The 18694-nt window shown below is 40.0% G+C and overlaps 1 protein-coding gene across 5 annotated transcripts in view; it reads left to right on the plus strand.

The window, feature by feature from the left end:
* Positions 1–18694, plus strand: part of GFPT1 (glutamine--fructose-6-phosphate transaminase 1) — a 61304-nt gene that overhangs the window by 37336 nt on the left and 5274 nt on the right. For all 5 annotated transcript variants that reach the window (XM_036334280.1, XM_036334282.1, XM_036334281.1 and 2 more), the window contains 5 exons: positions 1143–1238; positions 4532–4629; positions 10396–10516; positions 10896–11053; positions 18347–18461. In XM_036334280.1, the coding sequence (XP_036190173.1) occupies positions 1143–1238; positions 4532–4629; positions 10396–10516; positions 10896–11053; positions 18347–18461 (588 nt within the window). The remainder of the gene's footprint in view (positions 1–1142; positions 1239–4531; positions 4630–10395; positions 10517–10895; positions 11054–18346; positions 18462–18694) is intronic.

Here is an 18694-nt window from a genome sequence, read left to right on the forward strand (position 1 = left end):
ATTAATCCATGGTTTTCTTTTCTAACATTAAAAAGAGATGATTTAAATAGTACTTGAAAATTTTAAGATGCTTTATAAACATAGTTTGTGTTCTGCTCTTTATTTCTTTCTTATTCTCCCTGGGCTTGAGTTTTCTTATATATAAAGTGAGGATAATAGGTTCTACCTCATTAAGGATTAAGAGAGCCAATACATGTAAAGCCCTTAGAATAGTGCCTGACACACTTGATGAACCCTACATAACGTTTGCTGCTCTTATCTATTACTAGAGGCTTGATGCACAAAATTCATGCAAGAGTAGGCCTTCCTTCCCCCGGCTACTGGCACCAGCGTCCCTCTGGCACTCGGGACCTGGGCTTCCCACCAGCCACAGGCAGGCACCTGGGACCCGGGTGTCCTGAAAGACGTCCAGTCTAATTAGCATATTACATTTTTATTATAGATAATTATTGTGATTGTGGCTTTTATTCTCCTTTCTGGTGGGGTTGTAGTGGGAATAAAAAGTAACACTATGGCCAAAGCCGGTTTGGCTCAGCGGATAGAGCGTCGGCCTGCGGACTGAAGGGTCCCAGGTTCGATTCCGGTCAAGGGCATGTACCTGGGTTGCAGGCACTTCCCCAGTGGGGGATGTGCAGGAGGCAGCTGATCGATGTTTCTCTCTCATCGATGTTTCTAACTCTCTATCTCTCTCCCTTCCTCTCTGTAAAAAATCAATAAAATATATTTAAAAAAAAAAAAAGTAACACTATGTAATAGCTATGTGTCAAGTCTGTATATGTCCATACTACAATGCTATGAAGTAGTTGCTGTTTTTAATTTACAGATTAAGGTATTTCCCCAGGGTCTCTTAGCTAATAACATCCTTAATTCAAACCTAGGTTTGAATCCAAAACTTAAGCTTGTCCCACTCCCCTGTTTATCTGTAACTGCATATTTTACATGATTCTTTCTCCTTGTTCATTTTTCTTCACATAGGTAGAATGTCATATATGAGCATTGTCCTCAATGGCATGACCTTTTGTTTCATTTCATTTACTAAGATTATGTCAAAGGAGATAGATTTTCAGTTTTGTACAAATTTGTTATTCTTTGGCTTATTTTTTTGTTTGTTTGTTTTAATGATATAATTTATATTCCTTTAGGCAACTTCAGTTCATTTATGCAGAAGGAAATTTTTGAGCAGCCAGAGTCAGTTGTGAACACAATGAGAGGAAGAGTCAACTTTGATGACTATACTGGTAATTACATATCAATTATTTTTTATTTCAAAGTCTGGGGGTTGGCATTGACAGCGTGAAAGTTCATTGTCTTCAATAGCCTTATAGAATATATGGCTGCCAGTCATCTTTTTTTGTTTGTTTAATATATTCTTATTGATTCCTAGAGGAAGGAAGAGGGAGAGACAGATAGAAACATCAGTGATGCGAGAGGATCATTGATTGACTGGCTTCTGCACACCCCACACTGGGGATCCTGGGCATGTGCCCTGACTGGAAATCGAATCGTGACCTCCTGGTTCATAGGTTCACACTCAACCACTGAGCCTCACTGGCAGGGCATCCCTGTCATTCTTGATCATAATCTGAAATACAAGTCTCTCTGACAGTATGTCTGCTTTTATACTGAGTCATCTCCAAACTGATTTGCCTTTGTGCAACCTTTACCCAACCTCTTAGTGTTATTTCCTTTCTTCCCAAACATTTTTGCTACATGCCAAGGTCAGTGGAAGAACATTGTAGGTAGAAGTACATGAACAGGCTTGGTCTAGCCAGAGGGTCAGTTTGGCTGGTGTGGCCTGGGTGAGAGAGGAAATATGAGGAGATTGGGTCAGAGTTAAGCAGGAGACAGGGCATGTAGAAACTTGAAGGCCATAATAAGGGGTTTGGATTCTATTCTAAGATATTTGGGAAGCCAGGGAACCTTTTTGTTATTTTATTTCCCACTTTACTAATTTTTAAAAATAAAGAAATACTATAAAGGAAGAACATAAAATTATTCAAAAAGATAAGTAAAAGCATACACCTTGGTTCCACATTTTAGCCAATTAAGGAGATGAAGAACAGGGACACAAAGTAGGCAGATGGATGATGGGTCATATGCAGGAGGATGCTGCCTGGGTGTGCACATCTGTCTCCTCAGCCAGACTCTGAACTGTCTGAGAGCTCTGGTTGCCACACAGTATAGCCTTGGACAGTATGCTCACTTGGTGAGTGCTCAGTAAATATTAGTTCAATACTTGAATGATTCTTGAATGAAAATTTCTCACAGGTAGAAAACCAGCCTTGTGTAGAAGTGTTCATAGACAAGGTACTCTTAGAAGAATATATACATAGAAGGAGGACAGACTCATCAAGAGGCTTTTAATATCAGATTCATGTTTTTAAAGAATCACTTTAACGGTTATTTTGGCTGTGTGTGGAGAACAGGCCAAGTGGAAGTGGAAAACTGAAGAGAGAATAGTTAGAATGGTCTCATCCAGGGGAGAAATGTTGGACTGGGGTGATGGCAGTAGAGATATGATTTGAAGGTAGAGCACCTAAGACTTGCTGGTGGAGTGGATGTGGAGAAGGGATAGGAGCAATGAGGATGATTCTGACATTAGGTGAATGAGTTAGAAAAGACTGAGAGGAGCCCTAGCCAGTTTGGCTTAGTCGATAGAGCATCGGCCCTTGGACTGAAAGGATCCTGGGTTTGAATCCGGTCAAGGGCACATACCTCAGTTGCAGGTTCAATCCCCAGTCCCAGTCGGGGATGTGTGCAGGAGGCAATTAATGTGTCTCTCACATCAATGTTTCTCTCTCTGTCTCTCCCCCTCCCTTCCATTCTCTCTAAAAATCAATGGAAAAATATCCTCGGGTGAGGATTAACTAAAGATAAAATAAAATATTTAAAAAAAAAAAAGACCGAGAGGAGAGTGGGTTTATATTATGTTCAGAGCACTGTTCTGGGTACCATAGGAGAATGTGGTAGGGAGCTGAATATAACTAAGTTATTTTTCTCCCATGCAGGCTTATAGAGATACTAGAGGCCCACTGCATGAAATTCATGCAGGGGGGGGGGGAGGAGGGGTCCTTCAGCCCAGCCTGCACCCTCTTGCAATCCAGGACTCCTCAGGGGATGTCCGACTGCCGGTTTAGGCCTGATCCCTCTTGTATATGACCCACCATCCATCTTCTGGGATTGGGCCTAAACCGGCAGTCGGACATCCCTCTTGCAGTCCGGGACCACTGGCTCTTAACCGCTCGCCTGCCTGCCTGCCTGCCTGCCTGATCGTCCCTAACTGCTCACCTACCTGCCTGATCACCCCTAACTATCTCTGCCTACCTGCCTGATCACCTCTAACTGCTCGCCTGCCTGCCCAATTGCCCCTAACCACCTCTGCCTTGGCCCCCGCACCCAAAACCCAGACTTCCCTCCCTCTGGCTGGCTGCAGGCACCCGGGACCCGGGCCAGCTAAGCCTGGGCCAGCCACAGGCACCTGGGACTCTGGGTGGCTTTGCCCGGGGCCCCGGCTTTGTCAGGAAAGACGTCAGGAAGATGTCTGGGCTATCTGGTCTAATTAGCATATTACCCTTTTATTAGTATAGATATAATAAAATTTATTGTTCTTATTGTATAATTCAGTGAGTTTCAAAAAACTTCCATAACATGCTCATAATGCTGACCTCTACAACAATGAAGACATAGCACAGTTCCATTCCTCTAAAAATTCCTTGTGTCCTTTGTAATCAGCAACTTCCCCACCTCCAGACATCAGCATCTACTGTGTCCATATAGTTTTGCCTTTAAGATAATTTTTAATCTAAAGAAAGGAATGGCCCTAACCGGTTTGGCTCAGTGGATAGAGCATCGGCCTACGGACTGAGAGGTCCCAGGTTTGATTCTAATCAGGGGCATGTACCTTGGTTGCAGGCACATCCCCGGGGGGGTGGGGGGGGGGTGGGGAGGGGTGTGCAGGAGGCAGCTGATCGATGTTTCTCTCTATCGATGTTTCTAACTCTCTATCCCTCTCCCTTCCTCTCTAAAAAAATCAATAAAATATATTTTTTTTTAAAAAAGAAAGGAATGTAAAATTGACCAAACAAGTTAAAGTCTGATACATACTGTAGTAGTGTGGACATGTGGTAGGGAGCTGAATAAGGCTACTTACAAGTCTGGGGAACCAGTTAAGTTGTGCCTTATTTTAATTACTTTTCAAAAAATAGGTACCTAAGGAGAAAAAAAAAAAAAAGAAAACAAACGAACTACAGAGAACTCCTAGGTGGAGTTCCTAGGACTTGCTGGTCGAGTGGATGTGGAGAAGGGATAGGAGCAATGAGGATGACTCTGACATTAGGTGAATGAGATGGTAAAGACTGAGAGGAGCCCTAGCCAGTTTGGCTTAGTGGATAGTGCACATGCCTACTTCTATAAGAGTTCCTCAGAGGAATACAAATTCTTTAAAATTCTGTTGCTTCCCACTTATCAAAAATGATTGCTTATTTCATATGGTTCTTTCCTAAATAGTTATATACATGAACTTTTATTTCAGTGAATTTGGGCGGTTTGAAGGATCACATTAAGGAGATCCAGAGGTGCCGGCGCTTGATTCTTATTGCTTGTGGAACAAGTTATCATGCTGGTGTAGCTGTAAGTAGCTTCTTAAAATCTTAATTGTAATATGTTTGGTATCAGAATATATCTGCAAACAAATAATACCTCCAGTAACACACCATGTAAAACTCTCCTTTGTTAAAACATCATGTTATATTTTCAGTTTGCATGACAAAAATCAAGAAGGTTGGAGGCAGAAATTTTAATAGATCCTTGGAATTATTTATTAATGGAAGATCTGCTTTAGAAAGGATCTTAGAATGTCTGCAAATGACTTCGTTAGTGAAAGGCAAAGAGAGGGAAAGTTTTTGCACCATCTTAGCCTTGTGGTCTAGTGCACATGCCTACTTCTACAAGAGCAGCCATTGAGTTTTGCTTCTCATTGTTCACTTACCCCAGACAGATGAGATGGCTGGTACCATGGGTGAACCTCACCAGGATTTTACTTGGCAGGCAGGTTTCTACAAGGAAAGGAAGTCTGCCTTATGTCAGACTTTGTTCTTTAAACTGTTATTTTGGAAGCTGCAATTTTATATTAAAGAAGTGTGTTGTTGTCAGTGCACAAGCTTAGGAATATAACCATCTTTTTTACTCCAATAAGTCAGATCCATGTGTAGTTTATGTGCGCTGATGTCAGCTCCCATAAGTACAGAAGACCCTTTCATATTCAGTTGCTACTTTGAGGATGATTCTTAAAGTTCATGACATAGTAATTTTTTATTTGCTGGGGCATAAATATTTGTTGTCTACAACTGTGGGAGCTAGTTATTTAGTGATTTAAAACTAGCTAATCACCCAGACCTTGAATTTCAACAGGCTTTACTCTTCTCTTAAAAAAGAAATTACATAGTCCTAAAAAGGAAAGTCTGCAGTATCAAAGGGAAGAGTTGTAAAAAGTGATGGTTTTGAGCATGGGAAAGAAAGAATGAAAGATGATAGTGTAAATTAAGGGATTGGTTAATTTAGTGGTGGTTTAGGTCTATTACTGAATAAGCTCATTATTCAGAAATTAAAAATTTGAGTAAATGTTGTATCTAATGCTAAGTTTGAATTTTGGAGCAGAAGTTATATGATCTGTTAGGCTTTTCTAACTCTGAAATTTGAGAAGATTTAATCTATTTTTTAAAACATGTATTTTTTTATTCATTTCAGAGAGGAAGGGAGAGGGAGAGAGAGAGAAAAACAATGATGAGAGAGAATCATTGATCGACTGCCTCCTGCATGCCCCCTTTTGGGGATCGAGCCTGCAACCTAAGCATGTGCCCTTCACTGGAATCAAACCCAGGACCCTTCAGTCTGCAGGCTGACATTCTAGTCACAAAAACAAAACATAGCCCAAGCTGGTTTGGCTATGTTTTGTTTTTGTGGATGCTGAGACTACTATAGTTAACTAACATTAGCAATCTCATGGTTTATCATCCTATCTAATAAAAGAGTAATATGCAAATTGACCATCACTCCAGCACACAATATGGCCGCCCCCATGTGGACACAAGATGGTTGGCAGGGGAGGGCAGTTGGGAGGGACCAGGACTACAGGGGAGGGCAGTTGGGAGGGACCAGGCCTGCAGGGGAGGGCAGTTGGGAGGGACCAGGCCTGCAGGAGAGGGCAGTTGGGAGGGACCAGGCCTGCAGGGGAGGGCAGTTGGGGGGACCAGGCCTGCAGGGGAAAGTAGTTGGGAACCAGGCCAACAGGGGAGGGTAGTTGGGGCAATTAGGCCAGCAGGGGAGCAGTTAGGTGTCAATCAGGCTGGCAGGGGAGTGGTTAGGGGATAATCAGGCTGGCAGGCAGAAGCAGTTAGGGGCAATCAGGCAGGCAGGCAGGCAGGCAGGCGAGCGGTTGGAAGCCAGCAGTCCTGGATTGTGAGAGGGATGTCCCAGATTGGAGAGGGTGCAGGCTGGGCTGAGGGACACCCCGCCCCCCCCCCCCCCGTGCACAAATTCTGTGCACCGGGCCTCTAGTATAAAATAATATCATTAATTCTATGTAGATTTTTGTTTGTTTTTGGTGGTGTCAAATGTGAATGACACATTTGCATAATTGCTTTTTTAGTATATACTGTGTATCCTGAACAATAACAGTGAACTAAAATCATTCTAAGTATAGATTGCTTTTCAAAATGTTTATTGTCTTGGGTTTTTCCAGTGGCATGCAATGGAATTTAACATTAAATTAGTCTCTTATGATGAAAATATGTCATTCTGTCTATTTCTGAAGAGTTGCTTCTATTGAAAGAACAAACTATTAGCACAGATATACCTTCAGATTACTTTCTGAGGTGTATTATCCTATCTAATAAAAGAGAAACATGGTAATTAGCATACGACCACTACCCTTCCCATTGGCTAATCAGGGCGATATGCAAATTAACTGCCAGCCAAGATGGTGGCCAGCAGCCAGGCAGCTGGAAGCGAACATGAGGCTTGCTTGCTTCAGTGACGGAGGACTCCAACGTTCCCCGCCTGCCGCTGCCGGCCTCTGAGCTGCAACTCTAAGCAACTATGTTACAAATATAGAAGCTAAACAAAACCCCAGAAACCTGCTTTAGTCACTGGGCTTCAGCCAGCAGGATCGCAACATTGTTTCAAATACAGAAAGTAAACAAAGGCCAGAAACCTGCTTTCAGCAGCAGAGGCCTCAGAGCTGGAGCCAGAGCTAAAACTGGCCCAGAATAAAAAAAAAATAAAAAAAGGAGCAGTTGGGAGCTTCAGTCACCCGCCAGCCTGAAAACAGCCCTCAGCCCCTCACCCAGACTGGCCAGGCACCCCAGTGGGGACCCCCACCCTGAAGGGTGTGTGACCAGCTGCAAACAGCCATCATCCCCTCACCCAGGCTGGCCAGGCACCCCAGTGGGGACCCCCACCCTGATCCAGGACACACTTCAGGGCAAACCAGCCGGCACCCACCTGTGCACCAGGCCTCTATCCTATATAGTAAAAGGGTAATATGCCTCCCAGCACCAGGATCAGCGGAGCTGCGAGGCCTCCCGGCACCGGGATCAGCGTGACTGGGGGCAGCGCCCAAACCCCCTGATCGCCCTGCGGCTCTGTGTGTGACAGTGGGCGGGGCCACAACCTCCCTGTCGGCCCTGCTCTGTTTGTGACAGGGGAAGGCGCCCCAACCCCCTGATTGGCCCTGCTCTGTGCCTGATAGGGGGGAACTCTCCAACCCCCTGATTGCCCTGCGGCTCTGTGTGTGACAGGGTGCGGCGCCCCAACCCCCTGATCGGCCCTGCTGTGTGTGTGGCAGGGTGCGGCGCCCCAACCCCCCCACCCCCCACGGGCCCTGCTCCGTGTGTGATGGGGTAGAGCCATAACCTTCCCATCGGCCGTGCCCTGAGTGTGATAGTGGCGGTGCCCCAACCCCCTGATCGGCCCTGCTCTGTGGGTGATAGAGGGCGACGCCCCAACCGCCCCCCACGGGCCCTGCTCTGTGTGTGATGGGGTAGAGCCATAAACTCCCCATAGGCCCTGCTCTGTGTGTGACAGGGGGGAGCTCCCCAACCCCCTGATGGGCCCTGCTCTGTGTGTGACAGGGTACGGAGCCTCAACCCCCCTGATGGGCCCTGCTCTGTGCGTGACAGGGGGTGGCGCCGCATCCTCCCCATCGACCCTGCCTTGGGTGTGACAGGGGCCGGTGCCCCAACCCCCCAATCAGCCCTACCCTGAGCGTGACTGAGGGTGGCATTGCAACCTCCCGATCCGCCCTGCTCTGTGCATGACAGGGGCGGTGCCCCAACTCCCCCATCGGCCCTGCTCTGAGCCCGACCAGGGGCTGCACCTAGGGATTGGGCCTGCCCTCTGCCACCCGGGAGCAGGCCTAAGCCAGCAGGTCGTTATCTCCCGAGGGGTCCCAGACTGCGAGAGGGCACAGGCCGGGCTGAGGGAACCCCCGAGTGCACAAATTTTTGTCCACTGGGCCTCTAGTCTATATATATATAAAAGCCCAGCGACCGAACAGCAAAACGACTGGTCGACTAGTCGCTATGACACGCACTAACCACCAGGGGGCAGACACTCAATGCAGGAGCTGCCCCCTGGTGGTCAGTGTGCTCCCACAGTGGGAGTGCCACTTTGGCTGACTGGGATGAATGGCTGCTCCTGCAGCGGGCCAATCCCTGCAGGCCATGCCCCCCACCAGTGCATGAATCCGTGCATTGGGCCTCTAGTATATATATAAAAGCCTAAACAACCATTTTACTGGTAGCTATGATGCACACTTACCACCGGGGGCAGATGCTCTGACCGGTAGGTTAGCTTGCTTCTGGGGTCTGGTTGATCAGGACTGGGCAAGATGGGCCAGACACACCCTGGAGCCTCCAGCAGTCCCTCCCCAGCCTCAATTGATCGCGCACTGATATAAAAAAAATAAAGGACCCACCAGTCCACGAATCTGTGCACCAGGCCTCTAGTTTTTAAATACTTGGTAAGTTGCCAGATTTGTATCTTTCTCTTTTAATTTTGAAGAGTATAATTTCAGTATAACTTTACATTGTAAACAGGAGCAGGAAAGTTTGATTCATGTTTGAGGGAAAACATTTAGCATCTTAGTGTCAGTCATTTATGTAAAACTAGAGGCCCAATGCACAAGATTTGTGCACTTGGGGGTGGTGTCCCTCAGCCTGGCCTGCACCCTCTTGCAGTCTGGGAGCCCTTGGTGGGTGTCAATAGGATATCCTTAGTGCTGCTGCAGAGGCAGGAGAGGCTCCTGCCACCGCCGCTGCGCTCACCACGGCTTCTGGCTGAAAGGCACTCCCCCTGTGGGAGCCCAATGACCACTAGGGGGCAGCTCCTGCATTGAGCGTCTGCCCCCTGGTGGTCAGTGCACATTATAGCGACTGATTGTTCTGCTGTTTGGTCGATTTGCATATTAGCCTTTTATTATATAGGATTAGTAAATTTATACATCAATGGAAAAAAGTTAGTTAAAAATAGGAACATTTTATCCTCGAAGACTTTCTGTACATGATGTTATAACATTTTTAAAAAGGGGCCAACCAAAGTTATAGAACAAAATGATTTAGTTCACATTTGTGGCAAGAAAGTTAAAGGGATATGAAGTAAGGAAACCTTTACAGTTTTTCACTTCCATGAAGGAGGAGGAATGCAGAGATGGGGCAAAAAATGGGTAGGGCCACTTACCTAAATAAGTAGGTGATCTACATAGTTATTATTAAGGCAACTAAATGTATGTGACTGAAGGGCCTAAAATTTTTGCTGCCTAAAATTTTACTTTTCTGTTGTTTTTAACTTTCTGATATTTAGAGTAAAAGGAATTTAATTAAAATGAATTTACGGTGCTCTTTGAGCAAAAGCATACTACCTCCTACTTTACTTTCCATACTACAAAATTTGAAAGTAGTGAGCTTTTTTTCAAACTAGATTTCTGAAGTGTATTGACTTTTTTTTTGGAATGGTACTACTTATGAATATGTAGTATTTTTGAAGTGTTTAATTTTTCACTGGGTGTTTATCTTATTTGGAATTTCTCTGGCTTGGTATTTTATGAATCATCATTTAAAGATTAGAATTGGGAAGTTAGAGATAACATACAAGCTAATTCAGAACAGTGCTTTTGCTGCTTCTCAAAATATTTTATACATGTGCTTTTCCCTGCATGGTGAAATTTTGATTATTTTTTATTTTTTTGTGCTTTAATCTGTATTGTTTATATTTTCTAACAATGCACATGTTTCATTTTTATAATCAGAAAAGTGAAAACTATACATTGAGGCCAAAGAAGGCCAGTGAAAAAGAGTATTTGAAGTAAAGTTGTTTGACCAAATAATTTTTTCTTTACAGACACGTCAAGTTCTTGAAGAGTTGACTGAGTTGCCGGTTATGGTAGAGCTAGCCAGTGATTTCCTGGATAGAAACACGCCAGTTTTCCGAGATGATGTTTGCTTTTTTATTAGTCAGTCAGGTATGCTAATTTTAAAGACTTGGCGAAAAGGAAAGTCATTCTTTCTAAGAATTATCTTGGCAAAAATTGATATTTAAAGATAAAATGATATTGCAAATGGCAAATAGAGATTTATTTTGATATGTGATTCTTAATGAATTAGTAAAATAAACACAGTTTACACTAAAGAGCTGAATTTCCAAAGACAAAGAAGGAAAGGAGATCCTAAAAAGTAGGATCCTGTTAAAGTTTTGCTCATTTATTATTTTAAATGCATATTTTAAATTTTATTTAAAATGAATGATTTTTTGTTGAAAGTGTAGTCAGTTTTTTGTTTTTACATCTAAAAAAGCATATATTAACTGCTGTATGTGTTACTTTTGTCTTCCTTTATACACAGGTGAGACAGCAGATACCCTGATGGGTCTTCGATACTGCAAGGAGAGAGGAGCTTTAACTGTGGGGATCACCAACACTGTCGGCAGTTCCATATCAAGGGAGACAGACTGTGGAGTTCACATTAATGCTGGGCCCGAGATTGGCGTGGCCAGCACAAAGGTAAATTCTTGACTTAGTTCTTATGTAATTATTTAATCATAGTGTTGGTGAAATAGACTAATCCATATCTTGTATTTAGCTTGTTAGCACTTATAGAACTCAGAGTTTACTAATTATTGTAAGACTTAAGGGTCAACAATAGATAAAACACTTGTTGTCCCCTTCATCACTTCCATATTAAGAATTTGAAAGGACAAATGTATATAACATAAGTCCGTTTTGAAAAGGTCTCTGCTGCTGTCCCCATTCATCACTTATATCCTCCTGCCAGGTACATAGGTAAGTATAATGTTCCCTTCTTTTATTATATATAGTAGGGAATTAGAAAAATAACAGATTAGAAACATTCAGTTTAATTTTAATAATTTTTGAAATTTTATTTACATATTTATAGTTTCTAATAAATATGTCAAAATATACATACTACCTTTGAAATCTTGTAAAGAGGAGTACACCTTTAGTACAGAATTTGGAAATTAAAGAAAGAAAAGTGAATATTATATAATTGTCCGTTTCTCTTTAGATACTACATTCGTGGAGATTTAAAAGCACCCTCATTTTTTTTAAGGCCTAGTGAGACTACTTTGCTCTTTGAAATTAGGATGTACATAATATGTTAATAAAAATAGGAATCTTATTAAGTGTGTATATGCAAAGATGTTCTCTTTCCACAAATGCATTACTTTTATGATTACAAAATTACAGTTGTCTAATTTTCTGCTTAAGTTCAGTATTTCTTTTCTTTTTTTTTTTTTTTTTAATATATTTCATTGATTTTTTACAGAGAGGAAGGGAGAGAGAGATAGAGAGTCAGAAACATCGATGAGAGAGAAACATCGATTAGCTGCCTCCTGCACGCCCCCCACTGGGGATGTGCCCGCAACCCAGGTACATGCCCTTGACCGGAATCGAACCTGGGACCCCTCAGTCCGCAGGCTGACGCTCTATCCACTGAGCCAAACCGGTTTCGGCAGTTCAGTATTTCTTGCTGATTGTCTGGTAAGATGCTTAGGTATTGGTGGATTTGATTCTAATTAAAGGCGTGTGAAAGATGATATTAACATACATAACCACATTTAAATATATATATTTTTTTAAAGAACCTCATGGAGAATTTTTTTGTGGAAAATTCGTTCTTCTTATGTAAAAACTCTGATGAGTGTTTGTTGGTTACTTGGATACTGCCAACACTATACTTTATAGAAAGCTGAAACCTGAATTTTCTCTGTGTGATAATTAAAACATGTAAGATATTTGTGTTTGGGTTTCCAGTCTGTGCCTGAATAAATAACCAACTGCTCTAAACAGGGCCTTGTGGATTTCTGGACAGCTTTGATTGGGGATTGGAATCCCAGGGCCCTTTTATTCACAACGCATTGTGAAACAAGGGCTTCATGTGGTATATGTACATCCATCAATTGAATGGATGCTATTTTGTTGACTTTTTATTAAATCTTTCTTAAACTGTGAGTTGCCATGGGAAAGACAACTTTTTAAAATTTCTAATTGTATAGCTTATGAAAACTTTAATTTTGCTCAACATTTTGTTACAATAATTTTCAAACATATAGCAGAGTTAAAAAAATTTTACATTAACAATTCATATACCATTACCTCGATTTTACTGTTAACCTTTTTTCTATAGCTTTATTGAACTATAATTTTCATATTATAAATAACACTCACCAGTTATTAAATGTATAGTTTTAGTAAATTTGGATCTGTAACTATCATCACAGTCCAATTTTAGAACACTTACTCACTTGAAAAAGTTTCCTTGTGCCTGGTATAGTCAGTCCTCATTTCTACCCCTCAAGCTCAGACAACTACTATTGTCTTCTTTTATATCATTTTCTAGAAAGTTCTTTAAAAGGGAATTATATAATACATGTCATTAATAGCTGTCTTCTTTCATTTAACATGAATTTTTTTGAGATTTATTCATGTTATTTATATCAGTGGTTCTTTTTTTGTAAGTCCTTTTTTTAAAAAAACTTTTTATATTGAAATCACTAGCTTTATAGGAAGTTGTACAGATAGTACAGAGAAGTCCATGTACTCTTTACACAGTTTCCCCTAGTGGTTACATCTTACATAAGAAAATAAGTATCTTTTTAAAGTACATACTTTAATTTCTTTAATAATAAAATAACTCCTTTAAAAATATTAGTAAGTATGGTAATTTAGTCACATTTAATTTTTCTTGGATTCTAAAGTAATTTTGTGTTCTTTAATAGCCTTAGACAATCTTGAAAAGTTTAGTCATAGACCATTTCTGAATGGCAAATATGTTAATGGATGATCAAAGAAGCTCATCATTGGGGGCCTTGTGATGGAGCTAGCACAAGAATACTGTAATCTTGATTATGAATTCCCAGCTTTGCCTGAGAACCTGTCAGGGTTAGAAAGATATTATTAACTTTCTCATAGTATCATACCATAGATAATTTGATATATCTGTAGGAATTGATGGGTATAAATGTACAGGTTCAGTGATTTTGTATGTTATTGTAGGTGTCTAGAATTTCACCACCATGCTGACTTTTGTTGATTTTAAAAAATAAACCAATATAACTTTATTTTTGCTGAGTAAAAGGTAAAACCAAGTTTAAAAGTTCAGAGTCAACATTTTTCTGGTAAATTCTTTCAAACCTCAATAAATTCAAAATGTGAGGTATAACTTATTTTTCTCATAATTGGTTTCCTGGTAGTTATTGAGGAACTGAAAAACATGAAACTGAAATTAAGCTGTGTTAGGAATTCAATGGAAAAATATGTGCATTAAGATTATTCTGTTTAATATTTGTACTTGAAAACCAGTGTTTAGATGTTTCAGGTCCAAACAAAGAAACATTACTCTAGAGAGTAACATTTTTAGTTGTGGTATAGAGAAACTGAAATACTCATTATCTGATCAGTTTGGATTAGAAACAGTTTAGGTATCCCAGGCATCCAGGATACTGGGTCTCTCCCTCTGTCCTGATAATGTAATCTGTGATTAGTTGGCTTATTGTAAAGTAAACTTCAGTAGGAAGAGGTAGACTGGGAGGAACTGAAATTTAGAATATAGATGTGCTGGAGGCAAAGAACTGCAAATCCACTTCAGTGCTATAGAGAAAAAAAAATCCCAGTGCATCAGTGGAATTCATAGCAGCACAGGGACAGGTAGCTGCCTGTGGAGGAATATCTGAGCAGCTGATAGCTGGGAGGTCTAGGAAGAGGAAATTGGGAATTTCATTGAACTGTTGGGAAGGTAAGGAGCATTGGTAGACTGATTTTGTTATATTGGAAGCTCAGTATCCACATTCTGACAGGAAAATATTCACTAGTGAAGTCATTCCTTATCCAGAGAAGAGTAACAGAAAGTCAGCATATAATCCACACACAAAAAAACACTCAACATAAATTTTCTAAAGTTAAAGTTATAGATAACATTATAGCTGACCACACCACAGTAATCCTAGTGATTTAATAGTAAATGTGTCAGTAAAAACCTCAAATACCTGAAACATTAAAACATTCCTTTAAATAACTGTTGAGTTAAAATGATATCAGAACTACTATTTTAAAAGGCTTAGAAGAAATAATGATAATGAACATTGTGAGTAAAAGTTTAGAGTATGTGGCCAAATTTATAATTAGAGGTAAATTCATAGCATTAAATGCTTATCTTTAAAAAATGAATTAAGTATTTAACTAAAGAAACTAGAAAAAGGAAACTCAATAAAGCAATGGAGTTAAATAATAGAGAAAAGTGAATGAAGGAACTGCAAAACGGAAAGCTTCAGGACCTTCTTCTTAGAGGGCCCTTGCTGTTCTTCTGGAATCTTCCTAGGATTTTATCTGTATTACTGTGAAGTAAAAAAGGTGGCCTTAGACTAGAATCTTTTTCAACATGATGTTTCACTGTGAGTACAATGAGTTAGGATTGGCTCTCTGTGAAACATATATGCTATCCCAGTTCTAGGAGTTCTATCCAGTTTAATAGGAAAAAATAAGTAAAACAATCTGAAAGGAGAAATAAAATTCTTCTTAGTTGCAATTGATATGATTCACTAACTGTATAAAGCTCAAAAATAAAAAGTAAAATATTTCTCAGTGCTTTATATAAAACATATACAAAAATACTTTCTTTATAAATTTTTTAAAGTAGTGACTACTTACAAATGATATAAATGTGTGTGTTTGGAGGGGGATTCTATTTTTAATGGCTATAAAAAACACTTAAAATAATTTTACCAAGAAATGTATAAGGTGCTCCATAAATATTTGTTGAATATAGATGGTAACTGTATAACTTTATAGACTTTTAATTCCCAACACAAATTGGTGGAATACCATATTTCTGGATGGGAAGATTATTTTGTAAAAAAAATGACAGATCTGTGAGACGGAATCAATAGTTCTGCAACATAACTCCACTACATTAAATGAATATCGCAAACTAGTAGAGAAAGGGTGGAGTGAAATTGAAATGAAGGGAAAATTGGTTATTTATAAAAATAGAAAAACATAAGTTAACACTGTACTAAAATTAATTTCAGTTGGTTTAAAAATGAAGTGAAAAAGTCAAATAAAATGGGCCCTGGCTAGTTTGACTCAGTAGATAGACAGCCTGTGGACTGAAGGGTCCCAGGTTTGAGTCCAGTCAGGGGCACATGCCCGGATCCCCAGTAGGGGGCATGCAGGAGGCAATCAGTGATTCTCATCATTGATATTTCTATCTCTCCCTCTCCCTTTCTTTCTGAAATCAATAAAAATATACTTTAAAAAAAGTCAAATAAATGAAATGTTGAAAGTGAAAAAAAGAAAAGCCAAATAATATGGGACAATGATAACAATAGAATTAAGAAAATATAATAATACTTAACTGATGTTAGGATGGAAGGACTTTAAATTTAAAAGTACTACATAAGAGTTTAAAAAAAAATGAAACTTCTGTGTCAGTAAACACCATTATAAAAGGTTAAACCAAACTGTGAAAAAGTATTTGATACATAACAGTAAAGACCTTACAACCAACTTTTTTTTTAAATTAAATCTTTATTGTTCAGATTATTAGATTTGTTCCTCCTTTTTCCCCTCATAACTCCCCTCCACCCAGTTCCCATCCCACCATCCTCCCTCACTCCCCACCCACTGTCCTCATCCATAGGTGTACGATTTTTGTCCAATCTCTTCTGGCATCCCCACACCCCTTCCCCCCCCCCCCCCCCCAAGAATAGCCAGTCCACTCCCTTTCTATGTCCCTGATTCTATTATAATCACCAGTTCATTCTGTTCATCAGATTATTCACTTCATTTTCAGATTCACTTGTTGATAGATGTGTATTTGTTGTTCAAAATTTGTATCTTTACCTTTTTCTTCTTTCTCTTCTTAAAGGATACCTTTCAGCATTTCATATAATACTGGTTTGGTGGTGATGAACTCCTTTAGCTTTTCCTTATCTGTGAAGCTCTTTATCTGGCCTTCAATTCTGAATGATAGCTTTGCTGGATAAAGTAATCTTGGTTGTAGGTTCTTGGCATTCATCACTTTGAATATTTCTTGCCACTCCCTTCTGGCCTGCAAAGTTTCTGTTGAGAAATCAGCTGACATTCGTATGGGTACTCCCTTGTAGGTAACTGACTTTCTTTCTCTTGCTGCTTTTAAGATCTCTCTTTGTCTTTTGCTCTTGGCATTTTAATTATGATGTGTCTTGGTGTGGTCCTCTTTGGATTCCTTTTGTTTGGGGTTCTCTGCGCTTCCTGGACTTACAACCAACTTTTTTAAAAGAATATATTTTTATTGATTTCAGAGAGGAAGGGAGAGGGAGAGAGGGATAGAAACATCAGTGACAAGAGAGAATCACTGATTGGCTGCCCCCTTCTGGGGATCGAGCTCGCAACCTGGCCATGTGCCCTTGACCATAATTGAACCCAGGACCCTTCAGTCTGCAGGCTGACGCTCTATCCATTGAGCCAAACTGGCTAGGGTACGACCCACTTAAAAGAAAAAAAAAGGCCAAAGTTGAAAATAAGTGAAGAACAATGAAGTTAAACCTTAAAAGAAGAAACATAAATGGCTAACAAGCATGAATAAAAATCTTAATTTTTTTAGATTCAAGATGTACATGGTAAAGGATAGAAAGAGTCCATTGTCTATCAGTCAGTGGTAAAAATTTGTTAAAAGGATAATTCTCAATATTGTAAAGAATGTGAAAAAGCAGTCATATCTTACATTTATATACAGCTAATGGGATTAAAAATAGTCCCGGCAGCATGACTGCAAGTTTTAAAATATTCACAAGTCTGTAGTTAAGAAAAAATTTTTTTGAATTAAAGTCTTAGTTTAAGCTTTCATCAATAAAAAGTTTGTTTTTAGCCTATATGTCAGACATTATGTTGTTTGATTTATACTTGTCTCATTTATTCTCATGATTATCGTGTAAGTATTGTGTACTTTTAACAGATGGGCCATCTGAGGCCTAAAGAGATGGAAAAAGTTCCTTAAGATAATTACACACTAGTAAGTAAGAAAGAAAGCATTCTGTCTTGGGAAAGTACTTATTATGTCAAAAATAAAAGCAAGTTATAAAATTATACCTGCTAAGAATTAATTTTCTAAACAATATAAAAAGGAAAAACATAGTAGAGATTAGAAGGCAGTATTCACAAAAGTTATTAATAGCATGTTATTAGTGTAATTATTCCTATGGATCAAATGGCAGTTCCAGTTTTAATTTTTTTTTTTAATGTATTTTATTGATTTTTTTACAGAGAGGAAGGGAGAGGAATAGAGAGTTAGAAACATCAATCAGCTGCCTCCTACACACTCCCCACTGGGGATTTGCCAGCAACCAAGGTACATGCCCTTGACCGGAATCGAACCTGGGACCCTTCAGTCCGCAGGCCGACGCTCTATCCACTGAGCCAAACCGGTCAGGGCACCATTTTTAATTTTTTGAGGAAACTCCACACTGTTTTCCATAGTGGTTGTACCAGTCTGCATTCCCACCAACAGTGTACTAGGATTCCTTTTTCTCCACATCCTTGCCAGCATTTAGGCAACCAATCGATGTTTCTCTTTCACATCCATGTTTTTCTCCTTCCTCCTTCCCCTTTGTTCTTCTCCCCTCCCTCTCTTTCTTACTCCTTCTCTCCATAAAATCAGTAGCGTGTCCTTGAGTGAAGATTTAAAAAAAAGAAAATGGACAATATGTGCTTATAAAACCAATGGGAATTTGTTTGCATATTTTTTAAATGAAAAACTCTAAGTTCTTAAAATACAACTGCTTTTTTGTGGTATTTTAGGCTTACACCAGCCAGTTTGTATCCCTTGTGATGTTTGCCCTTATGATGTGTGATGACAGGATTTCCATGCAAGAGAGACGCAAAGAGATCATGCTTGGACTGAAGCGGCTGCCTGGTACGAAGATGCTCTTATACTACACTTTTGTTGTCTAAGGGAGCCGTAATGGGTGTCATTTTCTTCTTGTACTTGAAGCTGTGGCTTCTAGCTGTTTAGTCAATAAATCTTTCTACTTTTGCACCTTTGTATTTAAAAATTCCTCTCTGATATCACAGGGGAATAGAAACACTGGTCTTTTGTCAGTTGCTACCAATATATTATTGTTTTTATATTGGTTCGGTTAATTATCC

Source organism: Myotis myotis, unplaced genomic scaffold (genome assembly GCF_014108235.1).
Source record: "Myotis myotis isolate mMyoMyo1 unplaced genomic scaffold, mMyoMyo1.p scaffold_m19_p_14, whole genome shotgun sequence".
In the NCBI taxonomy this organism is placed as follows: Eukaryota; Metazoa; Chordata; class Mammalia; order Chiroptera; family Vespertilionidae; genus Myotis; species Myotis myotis.